Raw genomic sequence first — 24928 nt, forward strand, 5'->3', positions numbered from 1 at the left:
TGTTCCTGTCATGCCTGGGATCCCAGAAATCCCAGCTGCTTGTTCCTGCAGTCCTTGGCCCATCATGCCCAATTACCAGCACAGGCAGCTGATGGGAACACGATGCTGCCCATGGAGATCCCATCCAGCCCTGGGGTTATCTAAAATCTCTCTGTGCCACACAAATTACACCGGGCTAATCCTGCCCCTCCCAAATTGGTGTGCAATTAGCAGGGAGCAGCTCATCTGCATATTTGTAATCCTCTGTGTTGGATACCACCGGGTAAGCTGCTGCTTTCCCAGCTCCCTCGCCTGACAAATTGCCCACAGGGATGGTTAAATTCCATATGGATCAGCTCCACGTGGTGCAGGGGTGCAGAGAAGAGGAGAACATCCTTCTAACTCCCTGTTTTTAATGTATTTGCTCTCTTCCAGATCCGGAGTCAAACATTGTATGCAACTACACAAGTCTTACATCGGTGCTGCGGCCGCTGGGCTGCAGCACCTCGTCTGTTTGCAAGAACAAAAGAAAAAAAAAAGTGCAAGGGTCACTTTATGCATTCTTTAGTGGTTTTTGTAAAAGCTGCTTTTTCTAATCTTCTGCCTCTTTTTTCCCCCCTTCCTCCCCCTCCCACATGAATTGTGTAACACACATACTGACACTGAGCAATAGTCGAGTTCTCTCTTCGGTCCTATCATTTGAAAGCTCAGAATCTTCACTTTTCCAGCATTGCCCAGCTGAGTGGTGCAAAGATCCCCCCACTTCTTGTTCGTTTGGGTTCTTTCTGTTATTTTTCTGTTGTCGTTGTTGTTGACAAGAGCCTAGATTTTTTTTGGCTAGTAAGAGTGGTTGATGTTCAGGGTACTATGTGAAAAGCACAGCGCTGGTAGGCAGGCTTATTCCGATTTGGTTTGGGTATTTTTAGTTGAAGAATATAAATTATTCAATCTTTCATAACATATTACAAGAAAATTGGTGTCTTCCAGATAGCTGTCGTGATAGATTATAAATGCATTATCTGCAGTGGAATTCTGAACTCATCCCTTCTTTTTGTAGGAGTAAGAGAATATAAATATAATTAGCGACGTAACACACTTGTCTTAGGAAGCACGAGGACTGGTCACCAGCAGGTCTTTGGTCTGCTTTTTCCAACTGGGCACACGGATCATGGGTGATGGGAAGGGAGCAGCAGGTAGATGCATGCCCTGGGAGCATCTGGAACCCCTTGGGAGAACGGGATGCTCCCCCTCAGCCACGTCCTGAGGCAGTGTGAGGGAGAAGGAGGCTCCTTCCTTGTGTGGCTGCTGTTTGCAGTCACAGATGTGCTGGGCAGCTGCTGAGGGAAGCAAGGAGATGTCCAAAGGTTGGGCTGGAGAGCTTCTCCAGGTCCAAGGGTTGATCTGGGGAGCTTCTCTCAGTTTAGGATTTGGTCTGAAGAGCTCCTCTAGGCGTAGGGTTTGGTCTGAGGAGCTCTTCCAGGTTTAGGGTTTGGTCTGAAGAGTTCCTCCAGGTCCAGTTTTTGGTCTGAGGAGCTTCTCCAGAGTATGGTGGTGTGAGAAAAGAGGGCGTCTGGTTGATGGAGATGGGTCTTCAAGGCAGAGTGAGGGCAGGATGGGTGGCTTCAGCTGGCACCCAAGGTGTTGGCGGGGCTGAGACCAAACTGCACGGCCTCGGTGGCAGTTGAGGTGTCCCCCTCCCGTTCTTTGGGTTACAGCTCCAGGACTTCCAGGAGAAACGTTCATCCAAGCACAAATACCAGCACCACAGAGAAAGGCCGGGGAAGGGGATGATGTCTGGCTGCTCTGCTTGGAGAGGTGGGAGAGGAGGAAGCAATAGCAATAAACACGTCGCCTCCTTCACGGGAAGGCACCTGAGAAGAGGTGACAGCAGGGAAGGTGATCCACAGTTGGCATGGACCAGGATGGGGGACACCAGTCACACAGAGGCTGTGGGCATCAGGGTCATTTTGGGGGGATTTGGCTTACCTGGGGACATGGGGACAGGAAGCTGGTGACATCCCCACTCGGGGTGTCCAAGTAGAGCAATAAGTTGTCTTGAGGGCAGCAGAGGCAGTTTGGATTTGCAGACAATGCTTGTGGCCAGTTTGTTTTTAAATCCTTGTCACTAAACCCAGCATAGAAACAAGGTTTTTGGGACTTTTTTCGGGTTTTTTTTAATGACAAAAGCTTGGTTAGGTTTTGATTTTTGCCTCAAGTGTGCCAAAATGTTCCATGCTCTCAGTGGAGTCTCCCAGCTTGGCTTGAGCTCCTGGAGCTCTTTCCCTCCCACTGGTTGGTCCCAGGAGTTTGTCAGGTTGGGTGTTGGCATTGGCACTTCTGTTTGGGGGTCATTTGGTTGATTCTGCTGGTTTTGAAGGAAATCTAGAGCAAAGCTCTGGTTGACCTCCTCAGCCTCAAGAGGAACAAAGTGGGGGAAGATTGTGCTGTGGGGTGGGGAAGGGGCACCCTTGGGCTGCACTTTGGGGTGGTATTGAGGGAAAGGAGAAGGGAAAAAGAGCCAATCATCAGTGGGTTCCCCATTTGGTTTGGCAAAGCCAAGGATTAGTAAAGAGCAACAGGGCCTTGGGAAATAACACCCACACATCATCCTTGCACTGTTTGTAGCACATTGCAGTTAAACCTGGGCCAAAAAATCCCCAGATCCTAAGAACTGAAGATTTCTGAGATCCCCTTTTCATGTTGACTTTGTGTTACACACCAGGAGCTGTCTGTCAGCACTGAGTCAGGTCTCCCCACGTAATGGCGCTCTGGTTTGTGGGGTCCCAGCGAGCTTTGGGATCCCAGCCTGGGCTCTGCAAACGACCTGAACCAGCAGACACCATCCCACCACTGTCCCAGACACCCTGCACCACTTCAGGAACCACTCCTAAAATTCTGGCCCATGTGTGGAAAGGAGATGTTGGGCTTTCTCCTGGAAGGAAAAGAAACATTAAAGGCGGGGGAGAAAGCCCCAGGAGATGAACACGGTGGATCACCCAGTGTTCCCACTGGCACAGGGCAGTTGGGTTTTAATTCCTTTGCTTGGATCAATAGCAGATGCAGAGCTCCTCATCCCATTATTCCCAGGCAGAAATACTCATTAACCAAAGTGTGGAGAGGTGAAATATTTGCCACCTGCTGGGCCAGAGGCTTTAGTGAGGACATTTAGTAACTAGCCTTGAGCCACTGTGTGGAACCAGGGGCCACCACATGGCTCTGGGGCCACCACACAGTGCCAGGCTTGGGTAGCTCCTTCCCAAGTGCTCCCTGCCCTTCCCTTGGTCAAGTCATGGCTCAACTGAGGGTCCTGGGAAGGTCACAGTGGGGGACACTGATGGGGGCCACCAGCTTCTCAGATATTTCATTCCAGCAAAGCTTTGCTGATGTTGGTTAAGGAAAAGGGTTTTCCACAGTGAAGGATCACACTGGGCATCAGTGGGAAAGAGCAGGAGGGGTTAAACCATCCTTAGCAGCCACTGAAGTGTCTGAGATTAAAATTCCAGCTAAAGAGGAAGGAAAAAAATAACTCTGAACCATTAACCCATCCCAGACCTTACCTTTAGTTCAGAACACAAGCTGCGATGCAAGATTTGGGGGAAAATAGGATTTTAGTGGTGGTGGTGACCCCCAAAGCCCAGGAGCCCCTTGAAGCCTGAGGCCATCATGCCTCCAAGTGGCTGAACCCTCCAGGCAAGGATTTGCTACTGCAAGTTATGGATAATAAATCACTCAGTTCAGCATGGTTTCAGTTTTGGGATGTAATTCCCAGGAAATGTTATTTAAGGGGTTTGTTTTAATGAGGGATGTTCAGAGCATCAGGTTTTCCTCCAGCCACCAGCATCCCACTGAATCTGGTCCTTCCCAGAGAGACCCCCTGACTCTTTGCCATCCCCTCTGGGAATGTGGTTCCCAGCTGGAGGGCATGAAATGGGATCCTGGCTTTTCAGCAGGGTGGAAAACAACATTTGAGGCTTTATTTTTGGTAAAATCCAACCAGCCAACAATAGCAATAAGAGCTGCTGGATACCCATAAATCCAGGATTTTTTTTTGTTTCTGGTTTTTTTTTTTTTTTTAATTGCCAATATTTTCAGGCCCTCCAACTGTGGTGACCCTCTGCCCATCTTCCCTTCACTTTGCTCCCAAGCCAGGATCAGCCTCCAGATATTTTCTCTGCTGTGTGTTAGCATTCCCTTAGGGAAAAAAAAAGGAAAATAAAGCCTGTGACGGAGCTTGGGAGGGAGGAAATCCTTGGAAAAGGCATTTCTGTGGCATGTTGCACCATGACACTTGGAGATTCTCTGGCAATCAGGTAAAAGAACTTGTGGGAATGTTTGCAGGGCAGGAATAGCAAAATTTGTGGTTTGACAGGAGCGATTCCCATTTGGAAGCGCTCGATTGTGCTGCTTGTAGGGAATAATCTTGATGCAACATGGCCACCTGCAGCCTCCCCGCATCCTCCTGCAAGAGATGGAGCAGGGAGATGGAATTTTCCAGGGGGAAGAGGGGTTCAGGATGTGGGGAGGGATTTGTAGGGAAGCATGGCAAGGTGCAGGATCACACCCAAACCCTCCCCTTCCCACAACACGGCCTCAACCCACACCAGGCTCCCACCCCTCTTTCTATGTAGTTAATTTTAAATTGATTTCAACCACCAGACCAGCTCATTTTTAAGTATTATTGGACCTCTTAAATAAGAATAAATACCAAAAAAAAAATTTCCCTGAAAGAACAGTAACAAAAAAAAAAAAATTTAAACCCAAGAGTAACCACGTCTTCCAAGTCTACATCTCACAGGTGTGTAGGGAACATGGCCTTCGACTGATGCCCTGGAGAGCCCCACAGCCTCAGTTTGTCCATCTGAAGTGTAAATTTGGGGTTGTTTTCCTGTTTGTTTTCTGTTCTGGTTTTGGTTCTGAAGATCAGGTCGTGATCTCCCTGACAGATTTCAGCCAAGAGTTTGTAACTGTACGATATTTACTGTAAGATGTAGAACATTCGATAACTATTAAAATGTTTCCAAAAAAAATTAAATAAATAAATAAAAGAGCCCAAGAGGGTTTGGTGGTTGGTTTTTTGGCACGGTGATGTTGTGGGGAGGTGAATGGGACCAGCCATAAACCCTTTTTTTGGGTTGGTGGTTGAGGCTGATGGTCTCCAACCCAACCTTGGATGGGTTATCCCAACAGGGCCAAGCCAGCGTGATCCCATAGAAGCAATTCCTATGGAAAGTGAAATGTGTCATCTGCATGGTGAGCATCACCACCACCGTGTGCTCCTGAACTGGGACTTTGGAGAGAGGATGGATGGAGGGATGGATGGTTGCAGGAGACCAGCTTTGCCCAGAGCAATCCATGCCCCAGCTGGGCTGTTGGGAAGGGAGGAATAATTCTGTGATCCAGTGATTCATTATCCTGCGATGCTGAGCGCTGGCACCAGGTGATGGAGGGAAATCAGGAGTTCATGATGGTCCTGAAGAGCTCAACAGACTCAGAAGGTGACCATGAAATGGCATCCAGTGTCCTCTGTGCTTCCAGTGGAGCTGTGTGGTGGCATCATGGTTCCCAGAGATGATGATTCCTGTGGCCACCACCCCCGGCATCGCAGCTCCTGGAGTCACCTTCTGTGAGGCCACCATGCTGTGGCCACCATCAGGCCTCAGGGACAGAGAATCCTTCTCACCAGCCAAGCAAGATGCTGGATTTGCTGTGCTGCTCTTGGACACCTTGGTGGCAGGAGGAGAAGCTGAGCTGCCACCTCCAGCACTTCACAGCTCTGAGCAGGACTGGCTTTCACACAATGCCCAGTGTCCTCCACCCCTGCACGGGGTCTTTGTGGGTGTCACCGACCCAAGGCAGCCCCCAGGCCAGGTGCCTGCTGTGGAGGACAAGGGATGGACCACAGGTGAGCCTGGACTGGCCCCTTTGCACCACCCAAGGTGGCAGGAGCCACTCGGTGTCGCTCATTCATGGCTGTCACTCCCCAACCCGAACCTCCCCTGGCACCATTTGATGAGGCTGTTTCCCCTTGTCCTGTTCCCTGGGAGCAGAGCCTGACCCTCCTGGCAGGAGTTGTGCAGAGCCACAAGGTCTCCCCTGAGCCTCCTCTTCTCCAGGCTGAGCCCCTTTCCAGCTCCCTCAGCCCCTCCTGGTGCTCCATTCCCTTCCCAGCTCCATTCCCTGCCCTGGCCATGCTCCAGCCCCTCCATGTCCATGTCGGGAGGGGCCCAGGGCTGGATGGTCCAGTGCTGCTGGAGGAGGGGACACGGGGACGTGAGCGAGGGCACGTGAGCCCCTGCAGCTGCCCATGAGTCACAGAGCAGCCCCCGGCCGTGCCAGCCCGTGCCAGGCCCTGCAGCGAGGGTGTCCCTCCCTCCTGCCTCACTGTCCCCACACTGTGTCCCAACGCTGTTAATGCTCCATTTCCCAGCCTTCAGAACCCCTTTGTCCAGGAAGGACCCCAGGGCTCCCCTCACCTGGTGGGGCCCTTGGTGCTGTTCCATCTGGGGTCACATCCCGCTGCTGGCAGGGAGGGGACCACGGACGGGCTCTCCCCCGGCCTCGCTCCTCAGCTCCGGGATCCGGGACACCCGGAACCTGTTGGAGAGCACCACATCAGCCTGTCCCCCCTGCAGAGGGGGCACACCAGGGGCTGTCCCTGCTTACCTGCCGATGGAGAGGATGGTCACCTCGCTGGGATGAGCGCCGGGTTTGGGGGCTTTGGTGGCACCGAGCGGTGGCAGCACCTCGGGCCATTTCTGGTCACAGCGGGCACACGGGGCCGGGCCCTGCACCGTGTGCAGGTGCTGCTGGTGGTGGCAGGCAGGGGGAAACTGAGGCAGGAGGTGCAGCCTGGGGAGGGGGAAATGCCATCAGCATGGTGGGGGTGCTCCCACCATGGGGGGTGCTCAGTGCAGCCTCTTACTTATTGAGGGGGGGACAGCTTGGTGGCATCAGCTGCTGCCTCTGGTGCTCCTTCAGCAGCTCCTCCAGCGCCGCTGCATTTTCTGTGTGTGACACCAAGGAGCTGGGGGTCACGGGGCTCTGGCCCAGGTCACCCCCTCCTCCCCTTTCCTGGGACCCCCTGACCTTTCTTCTCGGTGATCAGCCGCACCAGCACCCCAATGGTGTCCTCGTTGGCATCCTCCAGCTGGTAGATGGAGCTGGCACCTGGAAGAAGAAGTTAGGGAAGACTCGGTGATGGGGGATGAGGCACCCAAAGGACACACAGGATGCCCTGGGACAAGGACAAGAAATCACAGGAATGGGCTGAGCAAGATGAGATGGATGTGGGATCACCAGGGCTCACCGGTGCTGCCAGGCTGGGGCTCCTTGCTGGCAGTGCAGTGATAACCCTTCTTCTTCAGCAGGTTGCACACCAGGATTCCCAACAATCCCATGGCACAGAAGACCGGGACGATGGTCAGCACAGCCGCCTGCGCTGCTGCTGCCGCCTCCTCCTCTTCCTCACCCAGCAGGGTCACGCGTGTCCCGTTAGTGCTCGGTGCCCTGCCCGGCATTTCGGGGCTGCGGGCTCGCCGCCGGCCTGCAGGGAAACAGGGATCAGCCTCAGAGAGGGGCTTTGCTGGGATTATTGGGATTAAACCCCGTTTCCACAGGAAAGCAGAAGCCGCTTGCATCGTGAGCGGAGGTGTCCTCAGCTGCCAGGACACCCCAAGGGGGACACACACCCTGTGGCACCCCCGGCTCCAGCACCCACCTGGGCAGCCCGGGGTGCTGCGGGGAGCAGCGGCGCAGGGCAGGCACCGGCCCCGGGGCTCCCTCTCCCCTGCGGGGCTGTGGAACCTGCGGGGCGGGACGGGAGGGTCAGGACACGGCCCCGGAGCCCGGGCGGGGCTGGAGCTGGGGCTCGGTGTCCGGGCTGGGCTCACCCCGGCAGGCAGGCTCCGCAGCGGCTGTCGCTCGCCGCCGTCCCCGCTGCCACCAGCACCCTGTTCCCGGCCCGGCACTGCGTGTGAGCGGCGCAGGACGCGGCCCCCAGCGAGAAGGTGCCGGGGGGACAAGCTCGGCACGACCCCGATGGATCCTGCGATGGAGGAGAGGGAGGGGATGAGCGATGCGCGGCTCCCGCAGCCTCAGCTGGGCTCGGCTCAGCCCGCTGGGCTCGGCTTACCCCGCTGGGCTCCTCTCCGGGCGGGCATCCCGTTGTGCCCTGCTCCGGAGCGCTGCAGCTCCCGGCGCTGGTCCAGGCAGGTCCGCCCAGCACCTGCAGGACGATCAGAGCGCTCAGTGCCGCCCCTGCTGCGGCTCCGGTGGCAAATGCCACCCTCTGGCTTGTCCCTCAGCCAGCGGATGGCCCTCTCCAGCGGGGTGAGGGATGTGAACTCGCTGGATGCACCAGGGCAGATGCAAACCCATCCCCGTGTCCTGTATGGTGATGGGGTGGTGGTGGAGCATCGGAGAAGCAGAGGGATGGGATGGGACAGACGAGGTCATACTCACCCCCAGGACAGTGACAAGCCACCAGTGCATCCCACTCCTCTTCATCACCTGCTCCTCTTCATCACCCTGGGGAGACCTGCCCAAGGGGGAGCAACAGGGTCATCATCCACTGGAGAAGTAATTTGGGAGCCCTTTTTCTCCCCTCTGGGATGCTGCCTAAATATCCCAACAGCACCATCCCCCAGAAAGTTGTTTTAGAGATTTTATGGAAGGGCCAGCATCACCCCTTCCCTCAGAGATCCAGCTCCATCCCAAACTGGAGAGGGACCAACCTCACACCATTCATGCAAGGAGCAGATGATGCTAAACCAAGTTAAAGAAAGGGTTTTTTCCTGCTCCGGAGGAAATCCTTTTGCATCTGTCACAAGGAAATGAAGTCACTAAAAATATTTAAACATATTTAAATAAAAACATGAACAGAGCAAGAGGTGTTTCCCAGAGCCCCATCCCCCCCTCTTCAGGCTCAGGAATTGGTTGTTAAAATTAAAATCTATGCTGACAGCACAGGAGAAGGAAGGAAGGAAAAAATAAATAATAACCCGAACCCGGATCCAGCCTCTGCATGGAAATCCTGCTGCCTGCATGGAAATTCCCCCGGTCGTCACGGTCCTGTGAGAGCCCTGGCAGAGCCTCATTACAGCCTGGGCCTGACGAGTTTCTCCTAATTAGTGGCCAGCACCACGCCGAGATGCAGCTAACTACACATGAGGGGGGTCTTGGGGGTGAGCCAGGTGTTTATAGGATGTGGGTTGGGACACCCAAAATGAGCAGGACCCAGAATGAGCAGAGCCCAGAATGAGCATCCTCTGTACTCCAGTTTCCTCCCAGCACAGGAGCACTCTCACAGGATGCCAGCATGGAGCCAGCCCAGTTCCTGAATCCACCTGGGATTTGGGATGTGCCCCTCGAGCACAAAGGGATGGTGGTACCCTGTGCAAGCTCTCCACCCTATAATCCAATAAAACTCGAGTTTAAACCTGACATGGAGGGTTTAATTTTAATTCTCTGGGGCTGTGCAATTTAAAGTCTTTGGGGACTCACTGAGATGTCTGGGGACCGGCTCTGCTGGGGAAGAAATGGCCTCAGGAGGGGACAGGAAGGTCCCACTGTGGCTGAGGGACCACAAGCATTCCAGATCAGGATAACTGGATCTAAACACCACCAGGAGCAGGGGTAAAGCTGAGTTGAGGCCAAGTTTAATCCAGGGATTAAGGGCATCCCTCAGATGAACAAAACGCCGCCATAGGGATGCAGGAGGCGCAGAGAGCACAGGGAGCAGAGGGTGCCAGCTCCTGGTTGGCACTGGAGATTTGCCCAGGGCTCAGCACCCGCTTTTGGGGGCAGCTTGGGGCCATCCTACGTGGGAAGGGGGTCTGCAGGCACAAATCCCCAGCTGGTGATGCTGGGAAGCCCAGCTGCCCTGACACACTCCTCAAACCGACAGAATTTGCCAGAGGAAACCAAAAAAAAACCTCACCAGTGCCAGACCCGGCTGCTTTTGGGGACACTCCAAGCCCCGAACCCCACCTGACCTCTGCATCAATGCCAACACACCAGAAGAGGAGACTCGGCGTTGGAAACGTCCCCAAATCCCTCCGGATCACATGAGCCGTTTATCCCAGCTCCCCGTAATAGAATCTGTAACCCAAAACTGCCCGCCGGGATTCCAGCCAGGGCTTCCCCTCCCCGAGGGGGAGCAGGGTTTCAGCCGAGGCTCCTGCGGACAAACGGAGGGAAAAAGGAGCAACTGTTCGGAAAAACTTCGGGGAACAGCTGCGGGAGACAGCCCGGGACAAGGAGGGGATTGTCCGGCAGATGGAGCGAAACTCGGCATTATCGCGCTCCCGGGGCCCGGGGGAGCGCTGGGAACGACGGAGCAGACACAAAATTCCAGCCTTAAAGTCAAACCATCCCCAGGGAAGCGCTGGGGCGGCGCTCAGCCCCGGCAGCGGCACGTCCCGGCCCCGCATCATCCCGCAGCATCCCCCGCTCTTTGGCTCCGAGCCCTGGGATTTTCCAGCTCCGGCAAAAAATAAAAAAGGGGGAAAAAAAAGAAAAAAAAAGACCCGACACGGCTGCTACCTTTTTTTCCCAGGCAGCTGCTGCTGAGTATTCCTTAACCTACTTTTCCTCCCCCCCACCCCTTATTTTAACCTACTTTGGCGCTGCAGCAGCCGCAGCCTCCCGGACCCGCGGGGCGCCCCCACTCCCGGCGGGGCTCCCCCAAAGCTTTAGGGATAAAACGAGACAAAAAACACCGCGCAAAGCGGGGGTCGAGCACCCCAAAAAACACCGGACCCCCCGTCCTGGCACATCCCAAAGGTGCGGAAACCCCAACCCCAGAGCCCCGCACTGGGGAACGGCCCTTTAACCCTTCAAAGGGGAATATCCCGAGCACCCCCCGGGCAGAGCGGGGTCCCCATGCCGGATGAGGGGGGGTTCCCTACCTGTCCCCGCCGCGGAGCCCCCGGGCTCCCCCCGGGGCGGCCCCGTCGCTCCCGCCTCCTCCTTATGAATGAACCCGCGGGCGCGCGGCTCGCAAACACCGCCCTGTTCTGTGACGTCACGCAAAGAGGCCACGCCCCCTCGTTCCCCGCGGCAGCGCCACCGCCCGGCCGCGGCGGGGACTGCGGGAACTGCGATCCCGGCCGGGGGCGGGATTTGGGATGGGCTTTGTCCCACCCGCGGGAAAAACGGGAACGACAGGAGAGGGGTGGGTGTTATCGGCCCAGCAGGAATTTAAATTAACAAGAAAAAGGGTTGGTTTTGTTTTCTTCCCCATGTGGGCTCGCATGGGGCATCCCTGAGTGCTGCGCCCCGCTTTCCTACCTGTCCTACAGCACACCTTGTCCTGTTCCCTAGGGGACACAGTGGGGACACCTGGTTTCTGTCAGGCCCCCTTCTGTTCCTCTCGGTTTTCCCCAGGACGACCTGGTGTCCCCCGTCCAGCTGTTTGTCCACCCGGGGAGTGCCACGTCCCCATGCCCTGTGGCATAAGGGAGGGAAATCCTGATATCCCCCTCAGGGCTATCCAGGACAGAATAACTGCACCCCAGTGGTGGAAACGGTTTTTTCCTCCAACCGGAGTCTTCATCACCAGTGGCACCGGTGGGTGACATTCCCAGTGACAGCAGTGGGTGGCGGGAGCCGTGCCCGTCCTCACCCTGTCCCTGCCACCCCATCCCGAGGTGAAGGACGAGACCACGCTGGGATCGCTCTGGCACGGGTGACCTTTAATAACAAAGAGCCCCAAGTGACCGAAATCCCCCCCACCCCTTTCCCAAAATATCCTCACCGTCCCAAATATAGCACACGCCCACTCACCCCGCTGACGGACAGACGGATGGCTCCATGTGGGATGGCAGCATTCCTGTCACTCACCCAGCTGTGTGGGATTGGGGACACCCTGATTCATCCCTGCCACCACGGTTGTCACGTCTCCCTTGGGGACAACAGGGTGTCCCAATCTGGGAGCACTGATCTCGCCTGGATCCTGGGGTGAAAGCAGGAAAATCGGGGAGAAAAAGGGCGCATGGGGCAGGGCTGGTCCAGCACAGTCTCATTTTTAGGGTGCCCCCCATTGTAAGGGTGGGGGGACAGCCCTGGTGGCTGAAGATGATTGTTCTCATCCAGAGACGCTTCACACGGCAGCAGCGCCTTCATCCCGCTTCCCAGGCTGCAAAATCCCGCTGGGAATCACAGAGAAGGAGGGGGGGGGACACCCAAATTTCCTTCCCTCCTCCCCTCCATCAGCTCCCCCCTCCACCAGCGCGGTCCAGCGGGGCCGGGCTCTCCCTCGGGGCGATGCTCCGGGAAGTTTTAACCCCTCAGGGGCTGGCAGCGCGGTGAAGACGCCCCTGTCCCCTCCCGAACCCCCAAATAAATAAGGATGTTTATATATATATAATATATATATATATTTAAAACAAACGAACAAACGAACAGAGCTGTCTGGGTGCTGGCGATGGAGCGAGCGGGTTAGCGGGAGGCCCGGGCCGGGGGGGACACCGCGGGCGGATTGGGATTGGGATTGTCCCTGGGGTGGTCCCGCGGCGTGGCCGGGGGTCCCGGAGGCCGGGGGGGGTGACGCCCCCCGCCCCGTAAAGCAGGCACACACAAAACCGGAGAGCAAGGCAGGATCCTGGCTGTCGGGCATCCTCCGGCCGCTCCCCAGGGATGCTCGGTACCCTCCTCATCCTCCTCCTCCTCCTCCTCCTCCGCAGCGCCTTCCCGAGCAAACCCCCGCCCCCTCCCCATCCTCTGGAGCCCCCCAAGCGCTGCGGGTCCCCCCCCGAGTCCAGGGGGGCGGCGGGGGCAGCGGGGCTCATCCCCCCAGCCCCGAGCACACAGAGAGCAGCCGGGTCGGAGATGAGAGGTGCTGGGGCGGGGGGCGCTGGGGAGGGGGCCGGGACCCCCCTCTGCACACAGGGGGGGCCGGCACCCCCCGTTCCTGGCCCGGGCAGGTCACGCTCTCCAGAGGAGCAGGTGGTTGGTGCTGTCGTCCCTGCCCACGGTCTCGCTGCTGCTGGTCAGCCGGAAATCCTCGTAGCCGTCGCCGCCGCTGATCACCAACATCTTGGGCTTGGACAGGGCCAGGGCGGGGGCGCGGGGCCGCGACGGGTCTCGTTTCTCCGCCTCGCTCGGCTTCTCGGCCCCTGCCGAGCGCAGAACGCCCCAAACGCTGTCACCTGTGTGCCCACAGCTCCCCCGGTCCCCGCCAGAGCACCTCAGCATCAGCCCTCCGCCGCCTTCCCAGGCACCACATCCCGGCCCCAAAAACCTCCTCTCATCCCAACAGCCCCTCCCAGCCCAAGCTGGGAAATCCCCAAATCAGCTCCTCCGTCAAAACTGCCAGCTCCCATTCCATCTCCTCCTCCTCCCCATCCCAGCCCTGCCTCAGATCTGGGCCACACTGTGGGAATTTGGGTCTCCCTGGGACATTTGGGGTTGCCCACGCTGCCAGAGGGCAGCTGAGCACCCAGTTTCCCCCACCCTCCACTGCTAGTTTTTCACCCTGGATTTGAACGAGGCAGGAATGCAACGGGGACTCCGACATTTCACTCCCAGCCCCACAAACTCTGGGCACTGCTCCCGGGCAGTGCCAGCACCGGGAGGTGCCACCACCCCACGTACCCGTGTCCCTGGGCAGCGGGAAGAGCACGTCCAAGCCGTCGGGCAGCTCGATGGCCGTCAGGAAGCGCACGTGGCCCGTGTGGCCCTGGGACAGCCCCACCAGCGTGGGGGCCGCCTTGGGGGGCACGGCCAGGGTGAGCACCACGCCGGCGCTGGTCCCGATCCACAGCAGGTCCTTGCAGGCCAGCAGGGCCGTGATCCGCAGGCAGGCGGCCTTGTGCTGCCGGATGATGGCATCCGAGCCTGCCGGGCATGCCCCCTGTCAGTGCCTGGTCCTGCCCCACGGGGCTGGGAACCCCCCACCCGCAGGGATCCATTCCCAGGGGGATCTGTGTGTGGCACATGGGACCTGGGGAAGGCAGCTCACACCCCGCCCCGGATGGTGGCATCACAGTGGGTTGACAGGACAAGGGGGAAGGGCTTCCCACTGAGAGAGGATGTTGGGAAGGAATTCCCTTCCCCAATCCCTGTGAGGGTGGTGAGCCCTGGCACAGATTCCCAGAGAAGCTATGGCTGCCCCTGGATCCCTGGATGTGTCCAAGGCCAGGATGGACATTGGGGCTTAGAGCAGCCTGGGATGGTGGAAGGTGTCTCTGCCATGGCAGGGGGTTGGAATTTGATGATCTTTAAGGTCCCTTCCAGCTGAAACCATTCAGGAATTCCCCGATTCTGTGATTATGGGATTACCGCCCTGCTCCAACACGGCATTATCCATTCCCCCAGGGGCTGCCCTATTTCCACGTGGGATTACCCAGCTGCCTAACACGAGCACAAGGCCTCGTATCTCCTTCCCCAAAGGCAGCATCCTCACTCTCCCAGCACTGGCTCCCTCAGGGCATTTCCCAGGGGCGCTGGCACCCTCTGGAGACGTGTCCTGGGTGTCACTTACCTGCGAGCATCTTGTGCACTGGGGGGGTGATGTCTGCCTCTGCCAGCTGCTCGTAGGTGGTGGCGTGGTACAGCCTGACCTGGGCGCTGCCCTGCAGAGCCACCCACACGCCGCTGCCCGCGCTCACCATGCAGGTGACGCTGCGCCCGCCGTCCTGCCCCACCTGCAGCGTGTGCTGAGGGGACACATGCCACCCGTGATGCCACCAGTGATGCCACCAGCACCCATCACACCTCCCAGAGTGCCCTCCTGCCACCACCCCCGTACCTCCTGTGCCAGCGTGGTGGTGTTGAGGACGATGACTCGGTTTTGGCAGCCGCACCACAGCTTCCCTGCCACCGCCACCATCTTGGTGATGGGGCTCCCTGGTGAGCCCAGTGACAGGGACTTGGAGTTTTGGGGGTCCCAGAAGCGGCCTGAGAGGGTGGGGAGAGTGGGGTGGGTAAGTTAAAGTGTTCCCAAATACAAGTCCAACTCGATATGGACAATGGGGTGTGGTGGCTGAAGACAACTTTCTCCGGGTCACCCCTCAGAGGGGACATAAATTGGTGCCACCATGGGGTTCCAGTGGCAGCAAGAATGCCCACCTCCACCTGCCTCTGAGTGTGGTGTCTCCAGCATCCCTCCAGGTCCCCAGGGGCTGCCCAAGCCACCCTCCAACAGCCACCTCTTTGGGGCTGCATTTTTGACGTCCCAAATCCAACCTCACCTGCTTCCCGCTGGTACACAACGAGCTCCCCGTTGGCCAGTGACACAAAAACCTGGTTATCCAGGTACCTGTGGGCACAAACCACCTTTGACATCCAGCTGCAGAAGCCCAAAATCCCCAGAGCTGAAAATCCCCCTTCCTTCCCCACTCACAGGATGCACATGACAGCAGCAGCGTGCTGCATCTTCATGCTGTTCTTCCTGTTCCGGATGTTGTCCGAGGACTGGTACACGTGGATGCTGCAGGAGGAGAGCCAAGCTTGAGGCTCCCCCAGGGACTGGCGTGAATTCCACGCAGGAATTCCCACCCTGGGGACCTACCAGCCATCCTCAGTGCCCAGCCACATGGAGCTCTGGTGGGCCTCGGGGTCGAGGCTGAGCAGGTCCTCGAGGCTGCCGCGGGTGAAGGAGCCGCGGCTGGAGCGGCGCAGGGCCCGCCCGTCCGTGGGGCTCTCGCCGCGCCGGCTCTGCCCGTAGGTGCCAGGGATGGGCATGAAGCCAGGCTCCTGCTCCTCCTCCGAGCTCGTCGTCTCCACTGCTGCCTCCTTGCAGCTGGGAATCTCCTCATCTGCGGGGGAGGAAGGAATGGGTCACACCACGACCATCCAACACCCTCCAAAGTCACAGGGAAGAGACCATCATGGGTGATGTCAAGCCCAGGGGATGGCACAGGGATGCCGAGCCCCAAAACCCACGAGGCTTCACCCGAAGTCCCCCCATCCCAGCACCACACTGTTGGGCTGATGCCTCTCAACATCTCTTTTCCCAGGTTCAAAAGCCTCCACCTGCAGATTCCCCCAAGGAATACAAGGCAGGGAGGCCAAAACAGTGCAGCTAGCCATAATTTTGAGGCTAAAAAGTGCATTTCTCCCTAAGCAGGGGCTGGGGAGGACTCACTGCCGAAGCTGGAGGAGATGGTGGAGTGGCTGGCTTGGCTCTGCAGCGTCCCAGAGGGGCTGGGCGAGGACTCATCATCGGTGTCATCGCTGTCAAAGGGCACCAGCTCCCTGTTGCCACCGTCCATGGGCTCCGAGAGCTCCAGCGACGAGCCCGAGATGGAGATGTGCAGGCACGGCTGCGGCCCCGCATCCTCCGGCGGCGGCGCCGGGCCCAGCTCCGCCGAGGGGCTGCCCAGCGGCTCCACACGCTCCCTGCTGCCACCGGGGAGGGAAGGAGCGAGGGAGAAAAGGGAGAGAAACAGCTCCAGCATCGCCCTGACATTGCCCTGAGCCCCCAGCACCGCGGGGCTGGGCATGTCCTACCTGTAGGCGCGCTTGAGGCCGGGCACGGAGGCGATGCAGAGGATCCTGGCGGAGCAGACGGCGATGCAGGCCTCCACCGTGGGCTCCTTGCGGATGCTCAGCAGGCAAACCTGCCCCACGTAGCCGTCGCTGTTGCAAACCCAAACCTCGTGCGAGCTCTCGGGGCTGCCGTGGCTGGGAGAGGCGCAGGAGAACTGCGAGGGAGCAGAAGGTTGGGTTATTCAGGAGGGATGCAGGAGCTGTCTGGCAGGAAGACCACTGGGATGGGGAGGATCTGTGGGGTGCCTGAGCCCAGACTTTGAGTACCTGCATCCCACTCCGCGTCTTCATGATGGGGATGGCTTTGAGGAACTCCGGGTCCAGGCAGTTTTTGCTGGAAGCTGGGAAAATCACATTGGGGGATCAAGAAGTGATGGAGGAAAGGGGTCTGCCAAAGCAGGGTGGGGGGGATGCCAAGCCCACCACCACGTCCAGCTCCCCCCTCCCTGGTGTTACCCAGCTTTTTCTTGGCATCCTCGAAGGCTTGCTCGAAGCCGAGCCGGGCGTCGGGGTTGGGGAATTCGAAGATGAAGGACTCGGTGCCGTCAGCCTTGGTGGTGCTGAGCTCCACCTTGTTGGGGGGGAAGGCCATGCTGAAGGACAGGGATTGCTTCTCCGACAGCTCCCGGTGGATGGCGGCCATCAGGTCCTTGATCACGTCATCCAGGCCCTTGGGACGGGGACACCACTTCAGCTCTCAGGGACGGGCCACCACAAGCCACGTGCTTGATAACCCCCTGTCCATCCCCTGGCATCCTCCAAAAGAGGCTGCCCCAACCTCTTTTGTGGCTTTAGGATGCTTATGGCCACCAGCCCTGCCACAGGCTGTCCCCTCTGGCTGAGGACATCCTATGTGTTCCCACTGGAACATATCCAACCAGGGGACAGCCATCCCCATACCTGGTGGGGGAAGCTGAGGGTTTCTGACAGCTTGCTGACTTGCCCCAGCGTGTTGAGGTCTTCATCCAGGCGGCTGATGCTTTTCTGGATGCTCTCCCTGTTGGTGGCCTGCGAGGCACCTGTGTGGGGACACACGCACGGCGCTAACCCCTCCCTCCCTGGCACTACCAGCCAGGGGCAGCCATGGGTTTTGGGGTGAGATGGGACACCCCAGCAGGCAGTGACAGACCTTTGACAATGTCCACATCCTCCAGGGGCAGCTTCCAGAGCAGTTTGTACTTGCTGGCGGTGTCGATCACGCTGGCTGCTGTGTACCTGGGAGGTTGGGGGGGGATGGCTGAGCTGCACCCACAGCCACATCCCCCTAAAGCCAGGCCAGCTGGCAGAGGCACCCAGGGGGTGTCCCCAAGCCTGGGGATACTCACAGGCTCATGGAGCTGCGGCGGAGCGAGCCTGACTTGCGCTTCAGCGTGGTGCACACCAGCAGGTCCGAGAAGAGGAAGAAGGAGCGGTCCTTCTTCCCACCCACCGCCTTCTGTGGAGCAGTGGGAGACACCAGGGGGTTAGTGACCATCTGTGCCAGTGCTGGGAGAGGGCCCTGCCTCAGTTTCCCCATGTGCTGCCTTGCTCTTCCATCTGTCCGTGCCATCCACCCATTCATCCATCCATAGCCTCCCATGGGCACACAGGCACCCCATCACCTGCACTCACAGCCTCTCACTGCCCACCCAGGGTGTGGTCCCATTTCCCCTCAGATCCCACTCTTACCACTTCCACCACCATCTCCTGGCGCAGGAACCTGCGGAGCGGAGCCTGGAGCTGTGGGGACAAGGAGACTCGTGGTTGGGAAGTCACTGCAAGGAGCTTTGTGGTCTTCATCCCTGCTCCTGCATCCCCCAGCTCAGAAATGGGACTCCAGTCCCTTCCCAAACCCCCAGGGGCCCATAAAAACCAAATGACAATGGGGAAAGCTGCACCTGGAGGAGCAAACAAGTGACCCAAGTGGCCTGGGATGACCCAAAAGAGCAGAAATGAGGACATTTTTGTGGAGAAGGAAAGCCCATGCAAGGCCCCCCCTACATACATCCTCCATCCCTTCGATGTGGGACTCGATCTCCTGCACGATGCGGGCGTTCCTCTCCACCTCCTCGGCGCTCTTCATGCCCTTGTTGATCCTCTCGGCCACCTGCTTGATGTTGCGCTGGGCGTCGATGAGGAAAGGGTGGTCGGGGTGGTCCTCGGGCGTGTGCTTCAGCAGGTCCTGCCAGGGGGGCACACGGCCAGGCTGTCACCTCTGCCAGCACCAGCGTCACTGCCCGAGCCCCTCCCGCGCTGCTCTGGGTGCTGGGGATGGGAACCAGCCCCAGGGAGGGAGGGAGGGGTGGACATGTCCAGCAGAAAGGCTGAGGGTGAGGGGACAGCAGGGGGAGTGTCCTCAGAGTGACCATCTCCAGGAGGGCAGAGCCACGTGCACACCTGGGGACACCAACTTTGTGACAGGGGGTGGGAAAAGGGGTCAGGAGAGATCTGCGAGCCCTGAAAGCTGCGTGGAGGTGAGGAGGAGCCGTGGCCTCCCCCCTGCTGGTGTGACACTGCCACCCCGGTGTCACCCACCTTCACCAGCAGCTCGTATCGCGGGATCCTCTGCACAGGCTTGATCATCAGGTCTGACAGGGCCTGCTTCTCCTTGTTCTCCCGCATGCTTTGCTGCAAAACACCCATGAGGGACAGGGATGGGCCCCTTGGTGGGACACAGCGGGGACACAGCCTCCCACTAAGCCAGGATCACCCATTTTGGTTGGGGGTCCAAACTTCCACACCACCCGCACTGATTCTGGCTCATCCCAAGTGACCCTCTGAAACAAAACCAAGAAGGTGGGGGGGGAATTCCCAGTCTGGCAATAAATTTGCTCCCATTAACTCCCATCCTGCCTGGCTCTAGATGGTGGCCAGGACCTATGGAGCCAGGAACCAGGACCCACCTCCAGGAACTTCATGAAAGCCGGCCGGGCTTCCTTGGCGATCCTGACGGCGTCCTTGGCGTTGAGGAAGTTATCAATGTAGGCAGAGTAGATGTTTACCAGCACATCCTTGGAGAACTGGGTGGGGGGAAAACAGGGCTAGATCCAGCATCATGGATCACGGGCACGCTGGGAGAGCCTGGAAGAGGCTGCCCCAAGGGTTAACTCTGGCTCTGGGCTGGCGCAGGGAGGGCTCACCCGCCGTCCGCCCACCTCGATTTTTCAGCCCTGACGTTTGTGCTCCCGAGGCAGAAACGCGGAGCTGCAGAGCCAGACGGGAGCAGCAGCTCCCACCCTTATGCTAAGCAGACAGCAGGCCTGGAGATTGTCTCCTGCTCTCCATCCCAGGCCTGCTTGGCCCATCCTTTCATCACTCCCCTGCCTCCTGCTCCCAAACCTCTGCTCTGGGGCCGTGCCCAGGAGTGGGCACACCCACATTCCCGGGGGGAATCGCCCCGCCAGGACCCACCGACTGCACCAGGAGGTCGCCCACTTTCTGCTTCTCGTGCCAGTTCTGCACACAGTCGTGGATCTGCTCCAGGAACTGCTCGTGGTGCTCCAGCAGCTCGGGGATCTGGTCGAAGATCTCGTCCACCAGCGAGGGGTCGCAGAGCAGGGAGTTCTCCGGCTGCTTCAGCGGCTTCATGTACCCCTGAGGGCAAGCACAGGCACCGGCATCCATGGAGGTTCCCTCTCCCTCCCCAGCCAGTCTGGATCCCTCAGCTCATGGAAACACGGGCATGGATGGCACCTTGCAGCAGGGGCTTCCTCCAGGGAATGCTGGGACCCATCAGCAGCACCAGACAGGTTTTTGCCACCCAGCCCTCCTGGGTCCCTCAGTGAATCCCCACAGCTGTGTGGGGAGGGGGACAGCCCTGCACAAAGAACGTGCACGGCACAGGATCCTCTGTCCCAGGGCCTCCAGAGCCATCTTTGCTGCCATGAGCCTTCACCACCTCCATCTAGCTTGGAAATCACAGCAACACCGAGATCCAAATGCTGGACTGTTCCTGGTGGGATTTAGGGTGTTTGGAACCAGGAGGGGCTGGCCCAGCAGGGTGCACCCACTGGGTCATGCCCTGGACCACCACACAATGGCCAAGGAGCAATACTCAGGGCCAGCAGGTCCTCAGCAGGGCTGGGTGAGTGGCTCTGCTATTAAACCCCTCTCCTCCATCCATGGGGCAGAGCTGCAGAGCGGAGGAGTACCCCTGGAATGGGAGAGATGGATTTGCAGGGGATGAAGCAGGATGGGGAAGGTCTTCTCAGGCCTTGCCACCCACTCAGTCCAACCAGTACAGGGTGCTGGTGACTGTCAGGCTGTGTGGAGGACCATGGAGCTGAGCAGTGAGGACAGGACCCATCTCCAGTGCCTTCAGACCTCTCCAACCAAGCTGGTCAAGGAGGAGCCATTCCCCAGGGACCACGTTCCTCAAGCTGACACCAGATATCTTGTAGAGACCCAAGTTAGAAGGACCAAATCCATTCTGAGGCTCCTAACTCCCTCCACCCATCCTACTGTGTCCAGCACCTCCAGCAGGAGCTGGGATGGACTGCACCATGCATTCCCACATCGGGAAGAAGAGCATGGAGACAGTCCTTGCTGCAGCGCACAGGGACAGCAGGCAGGGCTTGCCCGTGCACCATCTGGCTTGGCTGCAGGATGGTGCTCCAAGGTGGTCCTTGTCCCATGCTAAGTGCCACCAAGCCATGACAAGGATCCGAGCATCCTGTCCCAGCTGGAGCCCTCAGATCCCTGTCAGAAAGCCAGGTCCCCCCGTGGCACTGTGTCAGGTCCCACGGACAAGAGCTCAGGCATTAACACCCCGTGGCTCCCAGCTGTGTCCTTCCCACCTCAGAGCATGCAAGGACCATGGGACAGACTCTCTCCATGCCAAGACCAGCAGGGACACCCCCCAATCCCAAACCCTGTACAGCTCCCCCAGAATCAGCCCCAGAGCCAGGGTCCTCATGCCCCTCTAAGCCAAGGTCTGCACTGGCAGCAGCCAGAGGGTCCTCCCCTCCTGCAGGACATCTGTGTCCTCCTTGGGGGCATCCTTTTGGGGCATTTATGGGAAGAGCCCGTGGGATGGAGTGCCCCATGCCCTTGGGGACTGTCACAGAGGTCCCACAGGCGCTGCTGCTTTTGCAGAGCTGGGAGTTTGTGGTGTTTCCCCCCCTGCAGGGATGTGGTGGGACAAGCCACACCTCGGCCAGGTGACGTCTGCAGGGCGTTGACCGTCATTAACCTGCTGAAACACCTTCATTAACATCTGAAACGTGGGGTGGACCCTCGGGCCAGGCTGCTCCAGGGGGTTTGGAACCAGCTCAGCAAAAAAAAGCCTGAGAAAAACCTTTGGCTCAGGTCTGCAGGTGACGATCCCAGCAGGGAACGTGAGCACGAGGGAACGGGGGATTGCAGGGGTCCCCCATCGTGGCAGGGCCATCAGCAGATGGGGTGCAACACAAGGAGGAGATTTTGGAAGGCAAGCACGGCAAGAGATGTGGGGACACGCTACCTGCCAGGTGACAACACACTGTGAATGTCACAGGCTCGCTTTGGGCACGGAGGTAACTTGCACACCCCGTTCTTGACACTGCTGTCACAGTTCTGCTCCCGCTGTCCCCAACATGCCCCCGGTGCCACCCAGCTCGTGGCACAGCCCCCAGAGCCAGGATTTGGGGTGACAGGGGGGATCCTGGGGGAGCTCTGGGGTGTCACACCCCGGCCACGCCACCTTACCTGCATCAAGGTGCGCAGGGACTCCACGTAGGACTGCTCGGTGTCCAGCAGGGTCATGATGACGTGTTTCCTCATGTCCTGCCCGGGGAGAGAAGGCACACGAGAGGTTTTGGGGTGAGGCGGGCCGGGGGAGCTGCGTGCCGGGGCTGCCTGAGCACCGGAGAGCCCGGCTGGCGTCCAGCTCCCCTGCGCTGCCTCTGCAGCCCGATGGAGGAATCCGGGAGGATTAGGAAGTACATGACACCGAGCGCACAGACGCCTGGTTTCCTCCGCGGCCGCGTCAGGAGCCCGCCCTGGAGCTCACAGCCCTACATGGGTCGGAGCCGGAGCCCTCTGGAGCCGCTCCGAGCGGACCCGCAGGAATTCGCCTCCCGCCCAGCACCCCGGGCACCCTGGGGCAGGACCATCGGCGGGGTGGTGGGGAGCCCTGGGAGGCAGATGGGTCGGGGTCTCCTTGGCTGTGGGGCGCAGGGACCCCTCCTGTGTGCGCTGCCTGCAGCTCAGCCAGGGGGGCCAGCGCTGCAGAGCCCAGGGCGCGAGACACCCCAAAGGTTTTGGGTGTGAGATGTTCCAAAGGCTCTGGGAGCGGGGACACCCCAGAAGTTCTGGGTGTGAAATGCTTCAAGGCTGTTGGGTGGGAGACACCCCAAGAGATTTCGGTGGCAGATGCCCCAAGGGCCCTGGGATGCAGAAATGCTCCAGAGGTGCAGTGACACCCCAGAAGTTTTGTGTTTGGGTACACCCCAGAGATTCTGGGTGCAGAGACACCCCGAAGGTTCTGCATGGGAAGGAGAGACTCCAGGTGCAGAGACATCCCAAAAGCTTTTGCTGCAGAGATGCCCTGGGTGCACAGATACCACAGAAGTTTTCCATGTGCAGAATCTCCAGAGACCCTGGATGCGAGACACCCCAGATGTCCTCAGTCTTTTGGGATGAGCCCCTGGACACGTGGGGCCATGTCCTCCCCAGTGGGGACACAATGAGCTGTGAAGCTGCTCTGCAGCCACAGGGAGAAGTTTGGCCATCCTCACCATGGAGAGAGCCCACCATGGCTCTCATGGTCCCCAGGGAGCAATGGAGAGGGATCCTGACCAGATCCCACTCCAGGACAGAGCTGTGCCTCAGTTTCCCTGCTCCCCAGCAGTGGAACCAAGCACCGAGGAAACTCTTGTCTAGAGCCAAATACTGGTGACGGGTCCAAGGCTCTCCAGGAACCAGGAAACCATGGTGATACTGGGAACACCAGCTGAGACCTCCCCACTCGGTTAGAGAGCTTAGGAACACTCTCACTGCTGGATTAATTAGCTGTAATTACGGATGAACGGGCGCTCACTGGAGGATGGAGCTTAGGGGAATCTGATGCCCCAAACTGCCTCAGTTTCCCCAACCCTCACCCAGCCTGCAGTTCCCTGCTGGTCCTTTTTTTCCTGGAGCTGTCCCAGGGTCAGACCCAGGAGCTGCCCGGGCTCAGCTGCTCCAGCAGCAGTGGGGAGACGCAGGATAAGGCCCAACTGTTGGCAAGGGGATTTTTTTCCACCCTTACAGCACCAGTATTACCCCAGCAGGGGCAAATTCCCACTGGGATGAACAGAGCTGGGGCAAAGCCACCTATGGGCAAAGGCAGGATGTGCCCCACTGCATTCCTCAAGCCAGCAAAGCCTCTCTGCTGGGGGGCTGAAGATGCTTCAGCCCCCATCTGCTCTCCCTGGGGACGCCCCCACCTCACCCTGGCCTCATCCTGCTCGGCACCCCCGGGATCAGCCCCTGGAATTGGGGTATTTCCCACCATCCGACGCCTCCGCCGTGTAAATCGGTGCTGGGGGGGCGGCGGCAGCAATGGCTCCAAGCCCCCCATCACCCCCTCCGGGCGGGAGCATCCCGGGGGTGTCGAGCCGAGGATGAGGATGAGGACGGACGCACGGGGATGAGGATGAGGATGGAGGCACGGTTGCCATGGCGGCGCAGACCCCACAGGTGCCGGGTATCGCACACGTGTCCGATCGTGACGCATCCCCGCGCCCCCGCCTCGGCCCCGCATCCCCCCGGCGCCCCCCCGGGACCCCCGGGGCATCACCTCGGTGCCGCCGCGGCTGCCGCAGCCCTTGTCCGGCAGCTCCTCGGCCGCGCCGCTGAGCCCGGAGGTGGCGAAGGCCGCGTCGATGCCGTCGCCGATGTCCCGCATGTCCTCCAGCGCGATGGTGAACTGCGCCAGGGTCCTCACCATCTGCAGCATGCGGCTCCCGGGGGTCGGTCCGTCCCTCGCGGCCCAAGGAATGGCGCAGAAATCCCCTCCGTGTGCCTCACCTCCCTGCCGCTATCCCCAGGTGTCCGCCCCGAGCGGGATCGCTGCGCCGGGATGCGGCGGGGAGGGGAATAGGAGCGGGGCGCTATTTATATCGCCGTGGATGTGGAACCGGGGGGATGTATGGAAAGATGGAAACCCTCCCGCAGAGCGGCAGCGGGGCTGCCAGGCTGCCAGGCTGCGCCTGCGTCCGCGGCCACGCCAGGGCCCCCGGCCCCCGGAGCGGGCCAGGCACGGGCGGGAGGCTGAGCCGAGCCCACACAGATACGCAGGGATGCAGGCAGGGCCGGATCCCGCCGAGGGATGCGGCTGGAAAGGCTTTGCCCAGCGAGGATGCTGCGGGGGAGATGGTGATTTCCTGGGGCATGGGATTTTTAGGGATGGGGGACGCACGGGTGATGCTGGGGTGCTCAGGGATCTTGCAGGCAGGGAAACTGAGGCACGCCCCCTTCTCCCCACGGCATCACCACCTCAGCACCCACATCCCTGCTG

General features: G+C 59.2%; 3 protein-coding genes across 5 annotated transcripts in view; 1 reads left to right on the plus strand and 2 right to left on the minus strand.

The window, feature by feature from the left end:
* The window catches only part of FAM168A (family with sequence similarity 168 member A), a 128512-nt gene extending 123480 nt beyond the window's left edge, over positions 1-5032 (plus strand). The window contains exon 9 of the mRNA XM_066571847.1: positions 415-5032. The gene's annotated coding sequence lies outside the window, so the exon portion shown is untranslated. The remainder of the gene's footprint in view (positions 1-414) is intronic.
* Positions 4642-10975, minus strand: RELT (RELT TNF receptor). Of its 2 annotated transcripts, none has more exons than XM_066571844.1 (11): positions 10887-10975; positions 8440-8515; positions 8111-8203; positions 7869-8023; positions 7697-7782; positions 7286-7522; positions 7066-7146; positions 6902-6983; positions 6643-6828; positions 6453-6573; positions 4642-5854 (listed from the first exon to the last, which is right to left on the minus strand). In XM_066571844.1, exons 2-10 carry the CDS (start codon positions 8482-8484, stop codon positions 6486-6488), a joined length of 1053 nt encoding a protein of 350 aa, XP_066427941.1. In that variant the 5' UTR covers positions 8485-8515; positions 10887-10975; the 3' UTR covers positions 4642-5854; positions 6453-6485. The 2 variants fall into 2 exon arrangements, with proteins under 2 accessions (XP_066427941.1, XP_066427942.1); XM_066571845.1 differs by lacking the exon at positions 10887-10975 and adding an exon at positions 9994-10338.
* Positions 10976-12331: 1356 nt separating this feature from the next.
* The window catches only part of ARHGEF17 (Rho guanine nucleotide exchange factor 17), a 29064-nt gene continuing 16467 nt past the window's right edge, over positions 12332-24928 (minus strand). The window contains exons 2-21 of one of the 2 annotated variants that reach the window (XM_066571849.1): positions 22135-22212; positions 19861-20043; positions 19353-19469; positions 18985-19077; positions 18455-18631; positions 18139-18189; positions 17796-17905; positions 17600-17685; positions 17371-17489; positions 16927-17140; positions 16738-16811; positions 16432-16625; positions 16067-16320; positions 15491-15737; positions 15323-15409; positions 15171-15238; positions 14729-14877; positions 14462-14636; positions 13573-13815; positions 12332-13094 (exon numbers count right to left, since the gene is read on the minus strand). In XM_066571849.1, the coding sequence (XP_066427946.1) occupies positions 12904-13094; positions 13573-13815; positions 14462-14636; positions 14729-14877; positions 15171-15238; positions 15323-15409; positions 15491-15737; positions 16067-16320; positions 16432-16625; positions 16738-16811; positions 16927-17140; positions 17371-17489; positions 17600-17685; positions 17796-17905; positions 18139-18189; positions 18455-18631; positions 18985-19077; positions 19353-19469; positions 19861-20043; positions 22135-22212 (2910 nt within the window). In that variant the 3' untranslated portion in view covers positions 12332-12903. Of the gene's footprint in view, positions 13095-13572; positions 13816-14461; positions 14637-14728; positions 14878-15170; positions 15239-15322; positions 15410-15490; positions 15738-16066; positions 16324-16431; positions 16626-16737; positions 16812-16926; positions 17141-17370; positions 17490-17599; positions 17686-17795; positions 17906-18138; positions 18190-18454; positions 18632-18984; positions 19078-19352; positions 19470-19860; positions 20044-22134; positions 22213-24928 lie in introns of both variants that reach the window. The other variant, XM_066571848.1, reaches the window with a different exon arrangement.

Source organism: Molothrus aeneus, chromosome 2, assembly GCF_037042795.1.
Source record: "Molothrus aeneus isolate 106 chromosome 2, BPBGC_Maene_1.0, whole genome shotgun sequence".
Taxonomy (NCBI): domain Eukaryota; kingdom Metazoa; phylum Chordata; class Aves; order Passeriformes; family Icteridae; genus Molothrus; species Molothrus aeneus.